General features: G+C 37.4%; 1 protein-coding gene across 5 annotated transcripts in view; it reads right to left on the bottom strand.

The window, feature by feature from the left end:
- DDX50 (DEAD-box helicase 50) overlaps positions 1–18745 on the bottom strand; it is a 29774-nt gene extending 11029 nt beyond the window's left edge. Inside the window, exons 1-9 of one of the 5 annotated variants that reach the window (XR_435521.2) lie at positions 18541–18739; positions 14716–14769; positions 13798–14094; positions 11186–11261; positions 10664–10842; positions 8943–9060; positions 8641–8826; positions 8035–8180; positions 5058–5207 (exon numbers count right to left, since the gene is read on the bottom strand). Coding sequence is in view for 4 of the 5 variants with exons in the window: in XM_015562126.1 (XP_015417612.1) it covers positions 5058–5207; positions 8035–8180; positions 8641–8826; positions 8943–9060; positions 10664–10842; positions 11186–11261; positions 13798–14094; positions 14716–14769; positions 18541–18624 (1290 nt within the window). In the remaining variant the exon portion in view is untranslated. Of the gene's footprint in view, positions 1–5057; positions 5208–8034; positions 8181–8640; positions 8827–8942; positions 9061–10663; positions 10843–11185; positions 11262–13797; positions 14095–14715; positions 14828–18540 lie in introns of all 5 variants that reach the window. The other 4 variants (XM_015562126.1, XM_006760919.2, XM_006760921.2 and 1 more) reach the window with 4 other exon arrangements.
- Positions 18746–19097: the final 352 nt, after the last annotated feature.

Here is a 19097-nt window from a genome sequence, read left to right as displayed (position 1 = left end):
AACATGCCCTTGACTGGAATCCAACCTGAGTCCCTTCAGTCCGCAGGCTGATGCTCTATCCACTGAGCCAAACCGGTTAGGGCTACCTATATAAATTTATTGATTTCAGAGAGAAAGGGAGAGGGAAAGACATAGAAACATCAATGATGAGAGAGAATCATTGATTGGCTGCCTCCTGCATGCCCCCCTACTGGGGATGAAGCCAGCAGTCCAGGCATGCGCCCTTGGCCAGAATCAAACCTGGGACCCTCAGCTGGAATCAAACCCAGGACTTCAGTCTGCAGGCCAACGCTCTATCTAGACCAGTCGTCAACAACCTTTTGGACCTGGTGGACCACCAGTTGGCGACCGTTGATCTAAACCATCTAGGGCAGTGATTTTTTAGAGAGACAGAGAAACACAGGTGTGAGAGTGAAACACTCATCAGCTGCCTCTTGCATGCCTCCCACCTGGGAATAAGACCGCAACCCAGGCCTGTGCCATTGACCAGGGAGCTTCTAGTGCAGCGGTTCTCAACCTGTGGGTCTCGACTCCTTTGGGGGTTGCCTAAGACCTCGGAAAACACATCTATAAGTACATATTGTTTTTGTGATTAATCACTATGCTTTAATTATGTTCAATTTGTAACAATGAAAATACATCCTGCATATCAGATATTTACATTACGATTCATAACAGTAGCAAAATTACAGTTATGAAGTAGCAACAAAAATAATTTTATGGTTGGGGGTCACCACAACATGAGGAACTGTATTAAAGGGTCGCGGCATTAGGAAGGTTGGGAACCACTGTCCTAGTGGATAGGACAACATCTAACCAAGTGAACCACACTGGCCAGGGCCTTACTTAATTTTTAAAAACTATATATATGATTTCTTCATATGTATGCAGCATCATTTATTTTAGCAATATTCTACTGATGAACATTTGGGTCGTAACCAAATCTTCACCTTCAAAAACAATGCCAGAGTGCACAACATTGTACTTATATCTCCGGATACCTCATTATATGTATATTTCAGAAGGATACAAATCTAGAAACTGAATTTCTGGGTCAAAAATTATGAACATTTAACAAGAGAGGTTGTACCCATTTACTCTTCAACATTCTGAGTATTTATTTCCTCATCTCCTACCTACCCTGTTTACTATGAATCATTATAATCCTTGTGAATGTAATAGGCAAAAATGACTTCACAATGTTATTTCAATTTACATTTAGGTAATTTTTACTGAAGTTGAACCTATTTATATATTTATCTCCCACTTTGCTACAAATAATTTTCCTAGTATTACTGGTATAAACTTCCTAGTATTCTTAGCCACTACTAAAATTTAAAAGTTTATAACAATGCCCTGGCTGGTGTGGCTCAGTTGGTTGGTGCATCAGCCCATACACCAAAAGGTGGCGGGTTCAATTCCCAGTCAGGACAAATGCCCAGGTTGTGGGTTCAATTCCTGGTCAGGTCAATGTTTCTCTTTCACACTGATGTCATTTCTCTCTCTCTCCTTCATCTCTCTCTCAGCATATCCTTGGGTGAGGATAAAAAAGAGCCCGGCTGGCGTGGCTCAGTGGTTGAGCATTGACCTATGAACCAGAAGGTCATGGTTTGATTTCCAGTCAGAGCACATGCCCAGATTGTGGGCTCCAGGTTGAAGGCTCCAGGTTGAGGGCTCGATCCCCAGTGTGGGGTGTGCAGGAGGTAACTGATCAATGACTCTCTCATCACTGATGTTTCTATCTCTCTCTCCCTCTCCCTTCCTCTCTGAAATCAATAAAAATATTTTTTTTTTAAAAAAGAGAGGAAGACTTTTCACAAATGAAGTGAGCAGGCTAGCAGGCAGAGTGGTTAGGGGCAGGCAGGCAGGCAGGGGAGGGGGTAGGAGCTAGCGGTCCCCGATTGCAAGAGGGATGTCCCAGATTGGAAAGGGTACAGGCCGCACTGAGAGACAACCCCCCCCCCGCACGAATTTTGTGCACCGGGCCACTAGTATTAGAATATAAGACTAACTAAACAGGATAGATGATGCCTTAAAAATGGGAAGTTCTGAAAATTGAAGATGAAAAGAATTTGAGATTAAGTGACAAAAGAGAGAGAAAAGAAGAGCCAATGCCTACAAGAGTTCCTAAAGAAAAACTCCAAAGCAATCATACCAAATACCAAAAAATTATAATTCAAAAAAATGTTGCTGAAATTAAAAACATGTATATTTGGAACTACAAATTGCACATGTACATTGATTGTGTGCCCAGAAAAAGTGACCAAGAGCAACACCAAAATATATTCTAGTATAACTACTGATTTTTAAAGAAAAAAGTCTTTTGTGTTTAGGCAAAAGACCAAAATCACTTATAAGGGAAAAAAGTCTGACTGGCATCAGACTTCTTTAGTATGCTTTATTCAAAAAATAAAAAATATTTAAGATACTGAAGAAAATGCAAACCAATAATTATATATTCAGCAAAAATTATTTCCAGGTATACAGTTATAAACAAGCTATCAATAGGCAATATTGTCTCGATGAGTCTTTCTTCAGGATCTACTAGATAACTAGTCACAGACAGAAACATGACTAAAGAAACTATGATATAAAGACTGACGGCATTATTACCGATAGATGTTGTCACAAAAAGAGAAAGCACAAGACATTTTACACACCTCCTGATGAAAATACACACCAATGAAACAGTTTTCTCTAAATAAACAAACCTGAATTTTCAGGAAATACAGAAGCAAGAGAAACATGTTAAATGGAAGCAATACACTAGACTATTTATGGAAACTTGGTTTCTTTCTCTTTTGTTGTTATTGATTTCAGAGGAAGGGAGAGAGAGAAACAGCAATGATGAGAGAGAATCAGTGATCAGAGAATCAGAGAATCTCCTCCATGCCCCCTACTGGTATCGAGGCAGCAACCCCAGGGCATGTGCCCTGACCAGAATCAAACTTTGACTTATATATTAAAGAGACTTAATGAAAACACACAATGTAAGAATCTTATCTGGATCCAGATTCAAGAAAAAACTATTTAAGGAAAAGAAAAGCACTTATGAGGCAATTGGGAACCTGAATGCTAATTAATAGTTCAAGATATTAATTACTGTTAATTAAAAAATGACAGCATTGTGCCATTGGGTGGTGTTGCTAAATGGTTAAGAGTGTTGGCCCCTGCACTGAAGGGTCCAGGGTTCGATTTCCAGTCAAGGGCACATACCTGGGTTGCAGGTTCGATCTGTGTGTAGGAGGCAACCAATCAATGTCGCTTTCACATAGATCTTTCTTTCTCTCTCTCCCCCCACCTTCTTCCTTCCCTCACTCTCTGCCTTTCCTTTCCTTTCCCTCCTTCCCTCCCATTCTCTGTAAAAACTGATGAAAAAGTATCCTTGGGTGAGGATTAATAACAACAACAAAAATAATAATAGCATTGTGGGTTTTTTAAAATAATCCTTTTCTTTTAGAGACACATTCCCAAATATACATGGGCTTATGTTTTCTAGGGTTTGCATGAAAATAATTTAGGAGCAAGAAATGAGTAGAATTTGGATAAAATAAGATAATTGTTACAAGTGGAGGATGAGTACATAGGGATTCATTAGACTGTTGACTTTTGTACACGTTTGAAATTTTCTATAATAAAAAGTTAAGCCCAGCCGGTGTGGCTCAGTGGTTGAGTGTCAACCTATGAACCAGATAGTCAGGGTTCGATTCTAGGTCAGGGCACATGCCCAGGTATGGGTTTGATCCCCCATTGGGCACATATGGGAAGCAACCCAATTGATGTCTCCCTCACATCTCTCTCTAAAAATCAATGAAAAAACCCCTACCAAATTCTTGGGTGAGAAAAAAATATATATTTTTAAAGTTAAAGAAAGCCCTAGTCCAGTGGTTCTCAACCTTCCTAATGGCGAAACCCTTTAATACAGTTCCTCATGTTGTGGTGACCCCCAATTTCATTGTTACAAATTGAACATAATTAAAGCATAGTGATTAATCACAAAAACAATATGTAATTATATACGTGTTTTTCAATGGTCTTAGGCGACCCCAATGAAAGGGTCATTCGACCCCCAAAGGTTGAGAACCGCTGCCCTAATCGGTTTGGCTCAGTGGATAGAGTATGGGCCCGCGGACAGAACACGTGCAGGAGGCAACTAATCGATGTGTTTCTCTCACATCAATATTTCTATGTCTTTCCCTCTCTCTTCTACTCTCTCTAAAAATCAATGGAAAAATATCCTGGGATAAGGCTTAAAGAAAAAAAAGTTAAAAGAAAAAGACATGGACTTAGTATTCTGACTCATTAAGTATTTCTGATTCACTTTACAATACAACTCTAAAATATTACCCACTCTTACCCATAGAAACTCACTACATTTCTACCTCTGTATTTTCTTTTTTACATATATTTTTATTGATTTCAGAGGAAAGGAGAGGGAGAGAGAGAAACATCAATGATTAGAGAGAATCCTTGATTAGCTGCCCCCTGCACACCCCACATTGGGGATCAAGCTTGCAACCCAGGCATGTGCCCTGACTGGCAATCAAACTGTGACCTCCTGGTTTATAGGTCCACGCTCTACCACTGAGCCACGCCGGCTGGGCATCTACCTCTGTTTCAAGCTCACATCTGCAAAATCTTTAGAAAACCTGATGAAAATGGGTAGAATTTTATCCTAACTTACCAGATCATTTGAGGCTGACTACAACTTCTTTCTGAATTAGACCCAATTCTAAAAATGACTATTAAGCCTGGCTGGTGTGAGTCAGTGGTTAAGCGCTGACCTACGAACCAGGTCAGGGTTCAATTCCCAGTCGTGGCACATGCCTTGGTTGAGGATTGGATCCCTAGAAGGGGGTGTGCAGGAGGCAGCTGTTCAATAAGACTCTCTTATCTTTGATGTTTCTAGCTCTCTTTCTCCCGCCCTTCCTCTCTGAAATCAATAAAAAATATATTTTAAAATGACTATCGAACTTGGACCACAAATGACAATGATTTTTTGTTGAGTGATTCACCCATGTAATCTCAATTAGAGGAACCATGAAAAAAAGACTTACCTGTTTTATGTGCGGATTCATGGCCATTTCAGTTACATTCTTCTTGGTCTCACAGAAAATAATAGCCCTCCCTTCAGACCCACTGTAGACTTGAAGGACATCTCCAATAACTGCTGGCCTCTGAGACCAATGGCATTGGATGGCCAAATGCTTTGAGGAGAGAAAATGCCAAATATGTTTCATTAAAAAAATTTTCTCTTGTACATTTTTCTTCCTATCTGTTCAAGAACTGGCCTTCCTGGGAGACAACAAGACAACGATTCTCCTCAATCCCATTTAAAAACAATATACAAATGGCCATCAATAGGCAAAAGGATAAACAAACTGTAGTATATTTTATACAATGGAGTACTATTCAGTAATTAAAAGAAACCAACTTAGAGAGAAACCAACTACTGACACATCCAACATTATGGATGAATCTCAAAACATATGCTGGGAGAATGAATGAAGGCTTTTAGGAAAAAAAGAGTATACATATTATAATTCCATTTATATGCTGTTCTAAAGCAAACAAAACTAATCTATGGTAGAAAAAAATCACAACAGTGGCTACCTAAGTATAGGAGACTGGAAAGAAGCATGAGGGAACTTCTTGGGATGATGGTAATATTCTATATTTTGATAGGGATTTATGTACCTGTATGAACTGGGCAAAACAAAAAAATGTATGCTTAAATGTTTGCAATTTTTTGCATGTAAATCATATTTTTAAAAACTGTAAATATTATTTACAGTTGGGTGAACTTCAGAAACATGCTGTGACAGAAGCTAAACACACAAAAAATCACATATTATATGATTACATTTATACGAAATATCCAGAATAAGTAACTCCAGAGACAAAAAGCAGATTAGCAGTTGCTAGAGGAAGGAGAAATTAATTACTAACTGGTTACAGGTTTCCTTTCGGGGTGATGAAGTGTTTGGGGAATAGATAGAAGAGATGGTTGTACAACACTGTTAAAGTACTAAATGTTACTGAATTGCACACTTTACAAGATTAAATTTAGTTATTAGAATTTTGTCTCAATAAAAAATTTGTAAATATTGAGTTCTAAAGACGTGCATGCTAAAATACTTAAGGGGAAATATACTGATTTCTGCAATTTGAAATGCATCAAAAAACAAAATGGATATAGGGAATGGTAGATAAGTGACAAAGCAAATATAGTAAAATGTTAATGACAGCCTCCAGCAGTTGATGAATATATGGTGTCCATTGTGAAATTCAACTTTTTGTTGTGTTTATAAAATTTCATGTTAAAAAACTTATACTATTTGTACATTTTGAATCTGTGCATTTTAACATATACCTCAATAAAACTTTTTAAAATGTAACCTATGAATTATAGGACACCTGGAAAACCAGAGCACACAGAAGAAAGCTAAGAATCATTTGTACTACCTACAACAAAGTGTTGCTTCCCCTACTCTCAAAAAAGAAAACCTGAATCTGATCAAGGCTCACAGCCTAACCATTAATTCACAGGGAAAATGAAGGCAGAGGAGCATGTTAAATAACACTACAGGGTTGCAAACCAGCAAAGTTGAGACTGGAAAACTTGTAAGACATCTGTTCAGTTCTTTTCAAAAAAATATTGCAAGGAATAAAAGGGACAGAGGAAATCTACAGATTACAAAAGATTTAAGACATACAAACCAGTGCAATGTAAAGATCTTATTTAGATCCAGACTCAAACTATTAAAAAAAAAGAAAAAAATAGACAAGTAGGGTAATGTGGACCTTAGATATTTAATGGTATTAAAGAAGTATTGTTTTCTTCTACTGTGATAAAAACTTTGTAGTTTTCTGGGTTGTTGTTTTATAAAGAGCCCTTATCTTTTAAAACATATATTAAATTATATGAAGATGAAATAACTAGATTGATTCAAATGTACAGATGAAGAAAGACTATCAGATATAGAAAAAATCATTTCTTAAAACCTGGTGATAAGTATATCAAATCCCTTATATTATCCAATTTTTGTGTATGTTTGAAAACATCCTTAATAAATTTTTACTGATATATTTTACATTCTTATTATAAAACTTTCAGCCATTACAAAATATACAAAGCTTCCTCTGACCATCCAATATTATAAAAGTCTTCTTTCTTAGAAGTAGTCATTATGAACTTGATGTTTGTCCTTCCAACTTATCTTTGTACATTTACATAAATACCTAAAGAATGCAGCATTTTTTGTGTTTTGTTTTTAATATTACGAATCTGTACGTATCACTTTGTAATTTGGTTTGTATCATTCAAATTCATTCTTTTTAAACATTATATTGTATTTACAGATTTTACTATTATTCATTTAGACTATTTTCATCTACTTCCACATATATATATATATACATTAAATTAGAAAGTTACATATATGGCACATACCTAACTATAATAAACAATACAAATGTTACCTTTAATTCCTTCTCAAAAAAACATACTATTGGTTTAAATTTTCATGAAGTCAAAATTATCAACCTTTTTCTTTATGATATATTCTTCTGACGTTGTCTAGAAAACCCTTCCTTTTCCTAATATCAAATAATTGTTCATTTATATGTGCTTTAAATAATTTTATGCCTTAATTTTTAAAAAATCTTTTGGAAAATTTTTTGGTATATAATATTAGATGAGGATCTAACTTTATTTTCACCTAAACTTTAATAAATTATCCCATCACTATTCTTTTTAAATTGATATGAATCGCCTCCTGTCATATTCTACATACTTATTAACTGTCTCAATGGCTGCTTGTTTAAATCTCCTGGAATTTGTCTGTTCATACTTTTTCCCTATTTATTCTATTCTGCTCCTCAGTCACAGACATGGAATTACATAAGTATCTTATTGACTGAGGGAAAAAAAGAGATTTGGCTTGAAGTGGTACCCAAAACTTAAGTTTAGCTTCAACAAATTTCAAAATACCAACTAAAAGTTAAAATCTATCATGCTGGAAAGCTACTTACTTCCACAGTAGTTGCAGCCTTTTGAGTCATTTTTCCAACAAGGTCAACCTGTTCATATCTGGATTTCATGTATTTTTTTGCAACTTTGTATACCCACTGTGGGCAAGTTGCAGAAAAAAGTAAAGTTTGAGGATTGTCTTCAGCATCTTAAACAAAAAGAATTCAAATGCTTTCTTAATATGATGCAGTAAACTCTTAAAAATCCCCCCAAACTTCAAAGAAATAGTGAAAAATTCAAAAAGGGATGAATTTTGAACATACAAACTTCACTGCAATTATTAAAACTTTCAAAACTGGGGGGAAATATGAAGAAAACCAGAAGGAAGGTGAGAATTTAAAAAGGAAGAATGCGCAAAGTCAATAAATTGATTTAGTAAATCTAACTACTATCTATAAAAAATAATACATGGAAGAAAGCATAGAAAGCTAAGAAAATAGTTAAAGTAAGCTACTGTATTTTCTTGTTCAGGAAGAGAACAGATACCAAATAACCTGAGTTGTGTTAGAAAAACATTGGGGACAATGTCGTAAAAATTACAAAATAGAAAATTCGTAAGTTTTTAGATAAGAGAATGGCTAATGTGCTTATTTTGAATTAAGATGTACCAGTTTTGTAGGATTCATGGATGATATCTTCAACTTGGTCAGCAAAACCTAAATCTAACATTTGATCCACTTCATCAAGCACAACGTGGCGCAGTTTAGAAAGATCTAATCGGCCGCTCTGCAGATGGTCTTTGATACGACCAGGGGTCCCAACCAAGATGTCAATACCATTTCGAATATGATTAACTGTGAGAGGAGAGAAATATCAGCAATATGTAAATTAAATATATTTTCCTGTGATTTCTTTAGATTTTTAAAGTAGCAAACAGATATTTGCGCTATTATCACACATATTTACTCACTTTGGCTTTGATATGATGTTCCACCATAAAAACACGCTACACTGAGTTTCCTAGTTATATCTTTGAAGTCTTTGGCTACTTGATTTGCCAGTTCCCTTGTAGGAGCCAAAACAAGTACCTGAGTAAGAGGTTTAAAAAAACACAAAGATACTTTTCTAAAGATTCTAAATTCAAACTGAGAAGACTTTTTAAAGGTGTATTTAAAACTAGGAATCTCAACATGGTACTTAAAGTCAGCACAAATAACAAGAACAATAACTTATATTTATATCTTCCCTTACTTCCTTCAGGTCTCTTTTCAAATCTCACTCTCTCAATGAGCTTACTAACCCTTTTTTCATATCCTCTCACTCATTTCTCCTAGCATTTATACCATATAAGATATCCATATTTTACTTATTTATTTATTGTCTGTCCCACCCACTAAAATATAAACTCCAAGAAGGCAAGGATTTATGTGCATTTGAATTACTGTATTCCTTGTACTTCAAACAGTATCTGGCACAGAGCAGATACTCAAAAAAATATTTGTGGAATAAATGCTCAGTAGTGATTTTCATAAATTATCTAATTTAATCCTCACAAAAACTCTGTGAGGTGGATTATCCCAATTTTACAAATGAGGAATCTGAGGCTTAGAGAAGTTAAGAATCTTGCCCAAGATCAAATAGCTAGAAGTGGCAGACCTGGAATTTCCAGCAGTGTGCTTCTAGCATAAAAGCTTCTTAAGGCAGTGCTGGGATTGTGTCCTATTTCTATCACTTGCAATCTTTCCTAATTTCACCTAAGGAGCAGAACACTCTGAAAAAGATTTGGCCTGTTGGCCAACCTGATCCAAGACCATTATGACTTAATTATATTCATATATGTGATACTTTCCTACTGCAATATCATTTAATAGTCTCAAAAAAACTAATTAGTTTTAGTCATGTATCTTTTCAAATTATGTTGATTTTTTTCTTCTTCACTTTTATGAACCTTAAACTAGGTCCTCTCTGTTCTTTACTACTTATAAAAACAGATCTCCAGACCTAGCCAGTTAGAGCACTGAGCTGCAGACTGAAGGGTCCTGGGTTCGATTCCGGTCACGGGCACACGCCTGGGTTGTGGGTTTGATCCCCAGTTGGGGGGCGTGCAGGAGGCAGCCAATCAATGATTCTCTGTCATCATTGATGTTTCTATCTTTCTCTCCCTCCCCCTTCCTCTCTGAAATCAATATAAATATATTTTTAAAAAACAGATCTCCAGTAACTCAGTAACAGGAACCAGCAATATCATTTCTATAGTCTCTTCTTAAAGTTAACCAATGAAATAAAAATTGATAATTTGCTGAATGACCAAATAAATGAACACCTCTTTAGCAAATCCATTCTTTAAAAGCAAAGGTCATGACTAAAAGAAGAGAAGTTCACTAAATATACTAACTGTAAATACTTCTAACATTAAATACGCTGGCTTCAAAATAATTATACAGTTATCAAAGATGTCTATGAATCCACACACATTACATTCATATGCAATAACTACTTCGTTTTAGCCTTGAGATATTTTTTTATGTTAAAAAAAAATCAACAAATTTTTGTTTTAGGACCCAAATTTTTACTTTATGCCACAGAGCTAATTTTTCTATCATGGGAGGTACTTGAACTTAAAACAAGTACACTCCTTCTTTCCCTTTTCATTAGTCTAATGTTTAAACCTTTTACTCCTATAATGGTTACCTTTGGTGAGCGGCTTTTTTTAATTGTCTCTTGATTTCTTTGGAGTCTTTCAATCAAGGGAATGGCAAAAGAAAATGTCTTTCCTGTTCCTGTTCGTGCTTGAGCAATTAAATCTTTTCCTTCATATACAGGACCAAAGGTCTTAACTTGAATAGGAAACAGATACGTTACCCCTCGACCTGAAAAATGAAATTTCGTTGAAATATTTATATAAGACTAGCATTAGAAAAAAATACATTTCTTTGAAAATGATAATCCTGACTCCTCAACATCTGCCTAAAGATACCACCTAGTGACATTTACAGTTATCTCTTCCCCAAAGAGGAATTCTTTTTTTTAATGGTCTAACTTTTGACAATTACATATAATTCTTTAGAGTCAAAAACATCAGAATACCAAAAGGATGATGCAGAAATAACTGCAGTTAAAGAACTATTTATGCTTTCTATAGTCTCCTTTTGGACAGAAAATTTGGTTTTTAGATTTAGACTTTGAATTCCATATCCATTAAATTCATAGTACCTTTGAGAAGCTTTATAGTCTCTTCAGAAATAGGGAAATTGGAGAAGGCTCCTTCTTTCTGTTCACGTGTTAGGGTCTGTCAAAATGAAATCAAAGTTCTAACTAATATAGTCCATATTTGACTAGGTATTTAGAATCTTTTACTCATTTACTGTTTTTGTTTACTAAATAAGTTAACAAAACAACTTTAGTTAGTACTTGTAAAACCTGTATAGATTAACTTACAAGATAAATTAGTGGGAAATACTTTTAATTTCAAAAGTTCCCTTTAAATAGCAAGCTTACTCAATACATCTTCCATAGTACACTTAAAAATAATTAATTCACACATAAGACTTCCTTTAGTAATATATCTACTACATAAATAAAAAATATATTTCCATTTAACTAAGATATTACAAAAAGCCATATCTAAATCATATTCACAGATACAAACAATATTAATTATTATGAGAATTAATACCAGCCAATAAAACAGCCCTAAAAGAAATTACACATGAGGAAAGTAAATTGCTTCCAAAAATAAAAGTTAAAAAGTTGTTCTATAGCCGAAACCGGTTTGGCTCAGTGGATAGAGCGTCGGCCTGTGGACTGAAGGGTCCCAGGTTCGATTCCGGTCAAGGGCATGTACCTGGGTTGCGGGCACATCCCCAGTGGGAGATGTGCAGGAGGCAGCTGATCGATGTTTCTCTCTCATTGATGTTTCTAACTCTCTATCTCTCTCCCTTCCTCTCTGTAAAAAATCAATAAAATATATTTAAAAAAAAAAAAAGTTGTTCTATATCTCTAAACAGCATTTTTTTGGGTCACTGATACAAATAAAAGTTCCTGTAAGCTTGAAAATTTCTTTAACATATATACAGGTTAGCATAACATTATCATTTAAGATTAGAAACTCTGTGTGCTAGTCAGTGTGTATATAAAACAAAGACAATATATCTACCCATAAACTTTATTATTGGTGTGTTTAAAGAAAGTAGTTCCAGAACCACACACAATAGCAATTTTCAAATAGGGAATCAGATAAAAGGCATATCAAATTCAAATTGTAAGTCATTAAGCAAACCTCAACACTGTCATTTTTTTAAGATTAAAAGAAAAAACATATTACAAAAGTAATACATTTTCATTGTAGAAATATTAGAAACCATACATAAACAGAAAGAAATTTAAAAATTATCTATAATCCGGTCAGCTAAAGCCACATTTGAAACAGACATTCCTCATTCTATACACATACACATTTTTAAAGTAAAAACAAAACAATACTGTACACTGTTATGTTATGTTTTTTTTCCATTTACTACGATACACTAAATGCCTTTTTAACATTCTTCTCTGGACCTTTAGGATAGACGTATGCTATTGCATGGATATAGTATATTTTATTAAGCCAATTGCCCACTATCAGACACTGAGGATGTTTAAATTTTGGCTATTATCAACAATGTCCCTGTATTAAGAGTACTTATTCATACATTTCTGCACACCTCATAATTATCTCCTTAGAAAGATAAATTCCTAGAAATAGAATTATTGAACTCTAACATGATCTCAATAAAATTATAAACAGTTAAGTCTATTATAATACAGAGCATCATTGTACCAGGCAAAATCCCAATAGAGTGAGCAACTTGTACAGTCCATTGCTAGCACTACAGATTTGTAGGGCCTTATTTAGATCAATCTATAATCTATGTGCTTCCTGACCAATAGCAAATTCACAAATAAAAAACCACCATATTGTAAGACAAAGACTCAACATCTATTCCCAAAGCTCCCCAAAGATTACATATTAAATTAAGCTCAAATGTATTTATATTAGCAACTATCAGATTAAAAATTTTAAAGAATTATTAATTACCAAGATTATTAAGAATATCAAAGCTGTTTCTTTCTAAACATCTTTCTAAGCATCACTGACAATTTATGATACCTAGAAAAATCTATGAACTCTGGTAGAGAAAAACTGCAAAAACAAACTGAACAAATTCTATGCAAGAAAATACCTATTGTAACAAATACTGGGCAAAAGCATAGTACAGAAGATTCTATACTAAGCATGTTTTCTACACTTCCCCCAAAATATTCAAGAGAACAGATTTTTTCAGATCATTTTTATATGTTTCATTCCTTTTTAAAAATGCAGCTTTAAGATTGAATTTCAAAGACTTAAAGATCATTTAAAGTTGCTATTGTTATAGAAGCAGAAAAAGCAGAAGGCAAAACACACAAAGTCAAGAGGGCTTATGTACCTTATTTCAGGAGGTCAGAAGTCAATGCATGAGTACTAGTAGGGTCCAAAATAACCATAAGGAATGCAAGTATGTGACCATCAATAAGCAATTTTGAAAAACTGTTTACAAACCCAAATGTACAGGGAAGGTTTAAATCTGACCATCCCCCACCTCCGCCCCAAAGAGGCAATACCTTAAAAGAAACAGGGGACAAAGGAAAAAAGGCTCAGGTTTCGGCTGCAGAAATTCCCAGGTCCAACAGAGTACTGAATACTAAGCAGAAAATATTATAAAATCAATTCTAATTCGTCTAATCAATCCAACAAGCCTGTACTTCAAGGATAATGTCAAATGCAAGACAAAAAGCATCCATACCTCCTCTAGTTTATTATCACTTGACTTATGAGTAGAACTATCTAAGGATGATACTCGCTTTGATGTTTTTTCATATTCATCAATATCTCCATTTGACAGATCTTTTCTTCTTGACTTATGAGACTTAGAAAATTCATTTGAAAGTGTATTATATCCTTCTTCAGTGTCTCCATTTAACTTCTCTTTCATTTTAGCTTTTTTGGACTTGGGAGCATCCAGGTCATCTGCAACACCATTTTCTCTTGTTTCTGATTTCTCATCTGAGTCATAATGGTGCCTTGACTTCCTTCGATCACTCTGTGAAAAAAACAAAGCAGCAGTGACAGAGAGTCAAAAGCTCTTCTCCAAGAAGTTGGAGCATGACTCCTCAACCAGCAAAGCTCAACATACCTTTATCTTGAAAAGTAACCTGGCAGACATCCAGGCTGGTTTCTAATGCCAAGCGTTAGCCTCATCTATTGCTTTTTCTCTTCTTTTACATTTTCAAGACTTGGCCTCTAGCCCCTCTCTAATCTCATCATTATTTTTTTTTAAAAGATTAATGTGTTCTATCAATGCTTTTAAAAAATGTTTTTATTGATTTCAGAGAGGGAGAGAGGGAGAGAGAGACAGAAACATCAATGATGACAGAGAATCATTGATCAGCCACCTCCTGCATGCCCCCCACTGGGGATCGAGCCCCTAACCCAGGCATGTGCCCTTGACCTGAATGGATAACCCAGGACCCTTCAGTCCGCAGGCCGACGCTCTAACTACTCAGCCAAACCTGCCAGGACTCTAATCCCATCATTAGATTTAAAGGAAATTAAAATAACTCTTTTGCAGAAAAAAGAATGAAAACCCAAGATTATAAATTAAAACACAAAAACTTCTAATATCTCCAAGAGAAAAAAATATTAATACTTATTGAGTACCTACCCAGCATTGTGTAATGTGTTTTCGGCTTATCTTGTTTAAATCTTCATAACAACCCTATAAGGGAAGTACAGGTCCATAATCCCTTATCCGAAATTCCGATATCCATAAAGCTCTGAAAACCGAAAGTTTTTTTGTAACTTATTTGGAGACAAAACCTTACCTGACCTGAACTCATTTGGTGGCAAAATTGGACCTGAGCTAATGTGAGGCTATTTATAATTCTTATTTATTATATTATATTAGAATGAATATTCATATTTAATATTAAGGTGTTTGACTATAGATTGGGGGCCCAAAAACCCTTCTGGGGTGTTGCCCGTCTAAAAATCCCCAGAATTCTGAATTCCAAACACATCTAGCCCAGGCATTTTGGATAAGGGATAACGAACCTGTATTATTTTTACCATTTTACAGATGAGGAAACAGAAGTTCTTAGAGGTCAGTAACTTGCTAAAGACCCACATGTGGAATTTCCTGCAAGTGGAAGTGCTAGAACTCAAGACCCATCTGACTTGAAAACCCATGATTATTTTTTATGTCATGCTTCCTCTCTGAACTTTGATAAATAACAGGTTAAAGAAAAAACCAAATCAGCCCTTGCCGTCTTTTCAGTGGCTAGCGTCGGCCTGCAGACCAAAGGGCCCCCGGGTTCGATTCCAGTCAAGGGCATGTACCTTAGTTGCAGGCTCCTCCCCCGGCCCCCCAGGCCTGGTCAGGGCTCCTGCAAGAGACAACCAATCTATGTGTTTCTCTCTGTCTTTCCCTCTCTCTTCCACTCACCCTTAAAAATCAATGGAAAAATATCCTCGGGTGAGGATTAACAAAAAAATAAAAAAGAAAAAGAGAAAAATAGCCCTGGCCGGTTTGGCTCAGTGGATAGAGTGTTGGCCTGCGGACTAAGGGGACCCATGTTCAATTCAGGTCAAGGGCACATGCCCAGGTTGTGGGCTGATCCTCAGTGGGGGGGGCATGCAGCGAGTCTCATCACTGATGTTTCTATCTCTCTCTCCCTCTCTCCTGAAATCAATAAAGATATATTTTTTAAAAATAAATAAAAATTAAAAAAACAAATAAAACAAAACTATATAATTCATGTGAAACTCCAACTGTTATACTCCCGTGGAAAAACAATGTATTAGTAATCCTAGAAAGTAAAAAGTTTTAAAAATTGAGTTACTAGAACCATTTATAAAGGTCTATGCTGCAACTTTAGTTTGTTTGTTTTTTTAAATATATTTTTATTGATTTCTAAGAGGAAGAGAGAGAGAGAAACATCAATGATGAGAGCGAATCACTGATCAACTGCCTCCTGCAAGCCCCCTACTAGGGATCAAGCTTGCCACCAAGGACATGTGCCCTTGACCAGAATCGAACCTGGGACTCTTCAGTCCACAGGCTGATGCTCTATCCACTGAGTCAAACCAGCCAGGGCTGCAACTTTAGTTTTAAAACACCAGACTAGTGGCCAGTGTTTTAATATCTGCAGCCAGTAAGCAATTATTTGAAAATTTAGCACTTCAGAATTACTTGGTCAAATATTCAAAATTAATTAGACAGTAGTGATTAGTGATAGTAAAAACTACTACCACCAAAATTTTCACCATGATTTACACAATTTTTACAGAGCATTTTCACATACGATTTTTCTCATCCATAAAATAGGAACTGCAGTGAAAATTGAGTAATATATGTGAAAATGCTTTGTAAATAACAGACCTTTAAATTAACGTAAATTTTATACAGTTAAATGTTACATCATTCGGTCTTCAGTTAACTGAACTAGCCCACATCTCCCCAAATCAATAGGTTCTATAGAATACAAGGTTATTTATAGAGTCAGCCTTGGAGTTTGCATTGTTCCTCAGCCCTGCACTTCGGGGAACTGAAGCAAGGTAAAGTGAGGCCTCTAGGTCCAAGCCCAGCCGCATCACAAGGTGATGAAATACATTGTTCCACTTCTGATCCAAAGTGCCTGACACTCTTCACTTCCTTGGCTCCCAGACACTGTATATTCCCTCCTTATTCTCTTACCTCCACCTTCAGTGGTTCCTCTTCCTCCTCTTCTGTGGATGCTCCTTAAGTCTGTTCTCTATGTACACTTTCATACCATTGTCATGGCTTCCGCACACACTGCCAGGCTTCCTTCCTCACCTGCACTACAATTCTGAGACCCTAAGGCCCAGCTCCATAGCTCAACAAACCCCAAACCAAGGTTATTTTGGACTATTTCTATTAGTTGGTACTCCAATCTGTTTCCAAATCATACAGCCCCACACAGCAAAGCCTTATCGCCTTCCGACCTTAACACCAAGGTAAACTTGCCATTGCAGCTAAGCATTTTTAAAAAATTGTACTAAAATATACATAACATAAAATTTACCATTTTAACCTACAGTGTGGCAGCAAGTACTTCTGGAGAATCTACAATGTGAAAGCCATCAATTTACAAGAATATAGTGAAATGTAATGGACAAATACATAGTCATTTCCCTCCAGAATCTTTGGGAAGCATTTGGGAAAGATATACACAGGAAAAATGAGCTAACTGTACAAGGAAGTGCAATAATAAATGGCAATCAAATGACAAAGATAGCCCTGGAACAAGACCCAAAAGGAGGATAACATTATCTGCACACACCGGAGCGGTTAGAACATAACTAAACCTCAACAGATGGGTAGGATTTGATGGTAAAAAGAGAAACAAGTATTTCAGGAGGAGCCAAAATTAAAATCACTGCTAGATGATTCCACTTACATGAGGTATGAGGGGCTGGAGAGAGGAGGCAAGGGGGAGCTGGTGTCTAATGGGCACAGAGTTTCGGTTTACAAGGATGAAGAAGTCCTGGAGATGAAGGGTGGTGATGGCTGCAGAACAATGTGAATGTGCTTAATACTGCAACACTGGTTCAAAATAGCTAAAATGGTAAATTTTGTGTGTATATTTTAGTACAATGAAAAAAAAAAAGACTGCCTGGCTAGAATGGCAAGCTTACCCTGGTGATAAGGTCGTTAGGTGATACGGTTCTGCTCTCTGGGGCTACAATACAGAACACAGTCATTCTTTTGTCAAATGTCAGCCTTTTTCTCAGCTGTGTTCTCCAAATCTCATTCTTCGGAGGAGCGGGCGGAGGGGGTCGGTGGTCTCTACGATTCTACAGGTTCCTTGAGAGGAGGGGCTGATGGAAACTCCTTGGTGCCCACCCAGCAGAGTCTGGCACAAATCAGGCTCAGTAAGTACTTGTGACATGAATGAAAATACGAACAGTAAAGGCTATTCATAACATAATCCACAGGGGCTCCATCACAGCCAAATCCTGGCGACGCTGGCGGTGAGACTCTTCCCTAAGCCTCTCAAGATTAGCTATGGAGGTCTGTAAACCTCAGGCCGCTCCCCCCAACATTCCCGCACACAGATCGGGGTGACGGAGAAGCAACACGCACTCAAGGCAATCGGTTTTCTTAATCGTTTTCTAAGACGGCCAACAAGAACCAAATGACAGGCCTGGCTGCTTAAGGAGGAGGAGGAAAGGGCAGATTCCGCGCCGATGGGAGCTTAAATCTGCTTTAATCTGCCCATCTCGGAGGCGCCGACGGGAAGGGCTAAAGAACCAAAGCCGAGCGCCCGGCCAAAGCCCAGTGCCGCCCTTCTCCCGGTCGGGGCCGTGGAGGTAGGAATGGTCCTGGAGCGACCTCCGGGGACCCAGGGCTGCGCGAGGGGCGGCCCTCGGATGCTGTGACCCGGTCGTGACAGGCTTTCAGGGACAGCTCCCCTCCCCGCCCAAGCCGGCGCAGCCCCAAAGGAGGCGCGGCCCATCTTCAGCGCACCTTTTGCCTCTCCTGGCTCTCGGTGTCCTCCAAGGGTGCCTCCAGCTCCATGATGTCTCCCCAGAGTAGTTTCCCAGGCATCATTGGTCGCCGCCGCCTCCCTCTGGGCACGGTGGCCACAACCACCTACCGCTAGCGACAGAGTGAAAGGAAGCGGGGGCAGGGCGGTCGCCGGACCAAAGCTGTGCGTCACTTCCGGGACACGCACCGCACAGCGCGGGTGGGGAGAGGGGGCAAGTAATCCCGGATACTCTTGGTTTAAACTCTTCCCATGCGTCTCAATCTCCAACCAATGACTGTGAGCAATCTCGATTGGCCCACCCTCGTTCTGAAATGATTGGCTTCTAAGAGTCACAACCTGGCCAATCTGCATAAAGGACGCGCGAGCTTATTAACATAAAAATGGTGGGGGGATTTCCTCTCCGTCCCCCTCCCCCATCCCGAACATTCCTCCTCGGCACCCGGGAGACGCTTCAGGACTTCCCAGCATACAGTGCGGGGACTAGGGACTAGGAAGCGCCGCTGCCCCAGCCGAGAGCTCCAGGCGCGGCGGGCTG

Source organism: Myotis davidii, unplaced genomic scaffold (genome assembly GCF_000327345.1).
Source record: "Myotis davidii unplaced genomic scaffold, ASM32734v1 scaffold134, whole genome shotgun sequence".
Classification (NCBI taxonomy): Eukaryota; Metazoa; Chordata; class Mammalia; order Chiroptera; family Vespertilionidae; genus Myotis; species Myotis davidii.
This window is presented reverse-complemented; position numbering and strand designations above follow the sequence as displayed.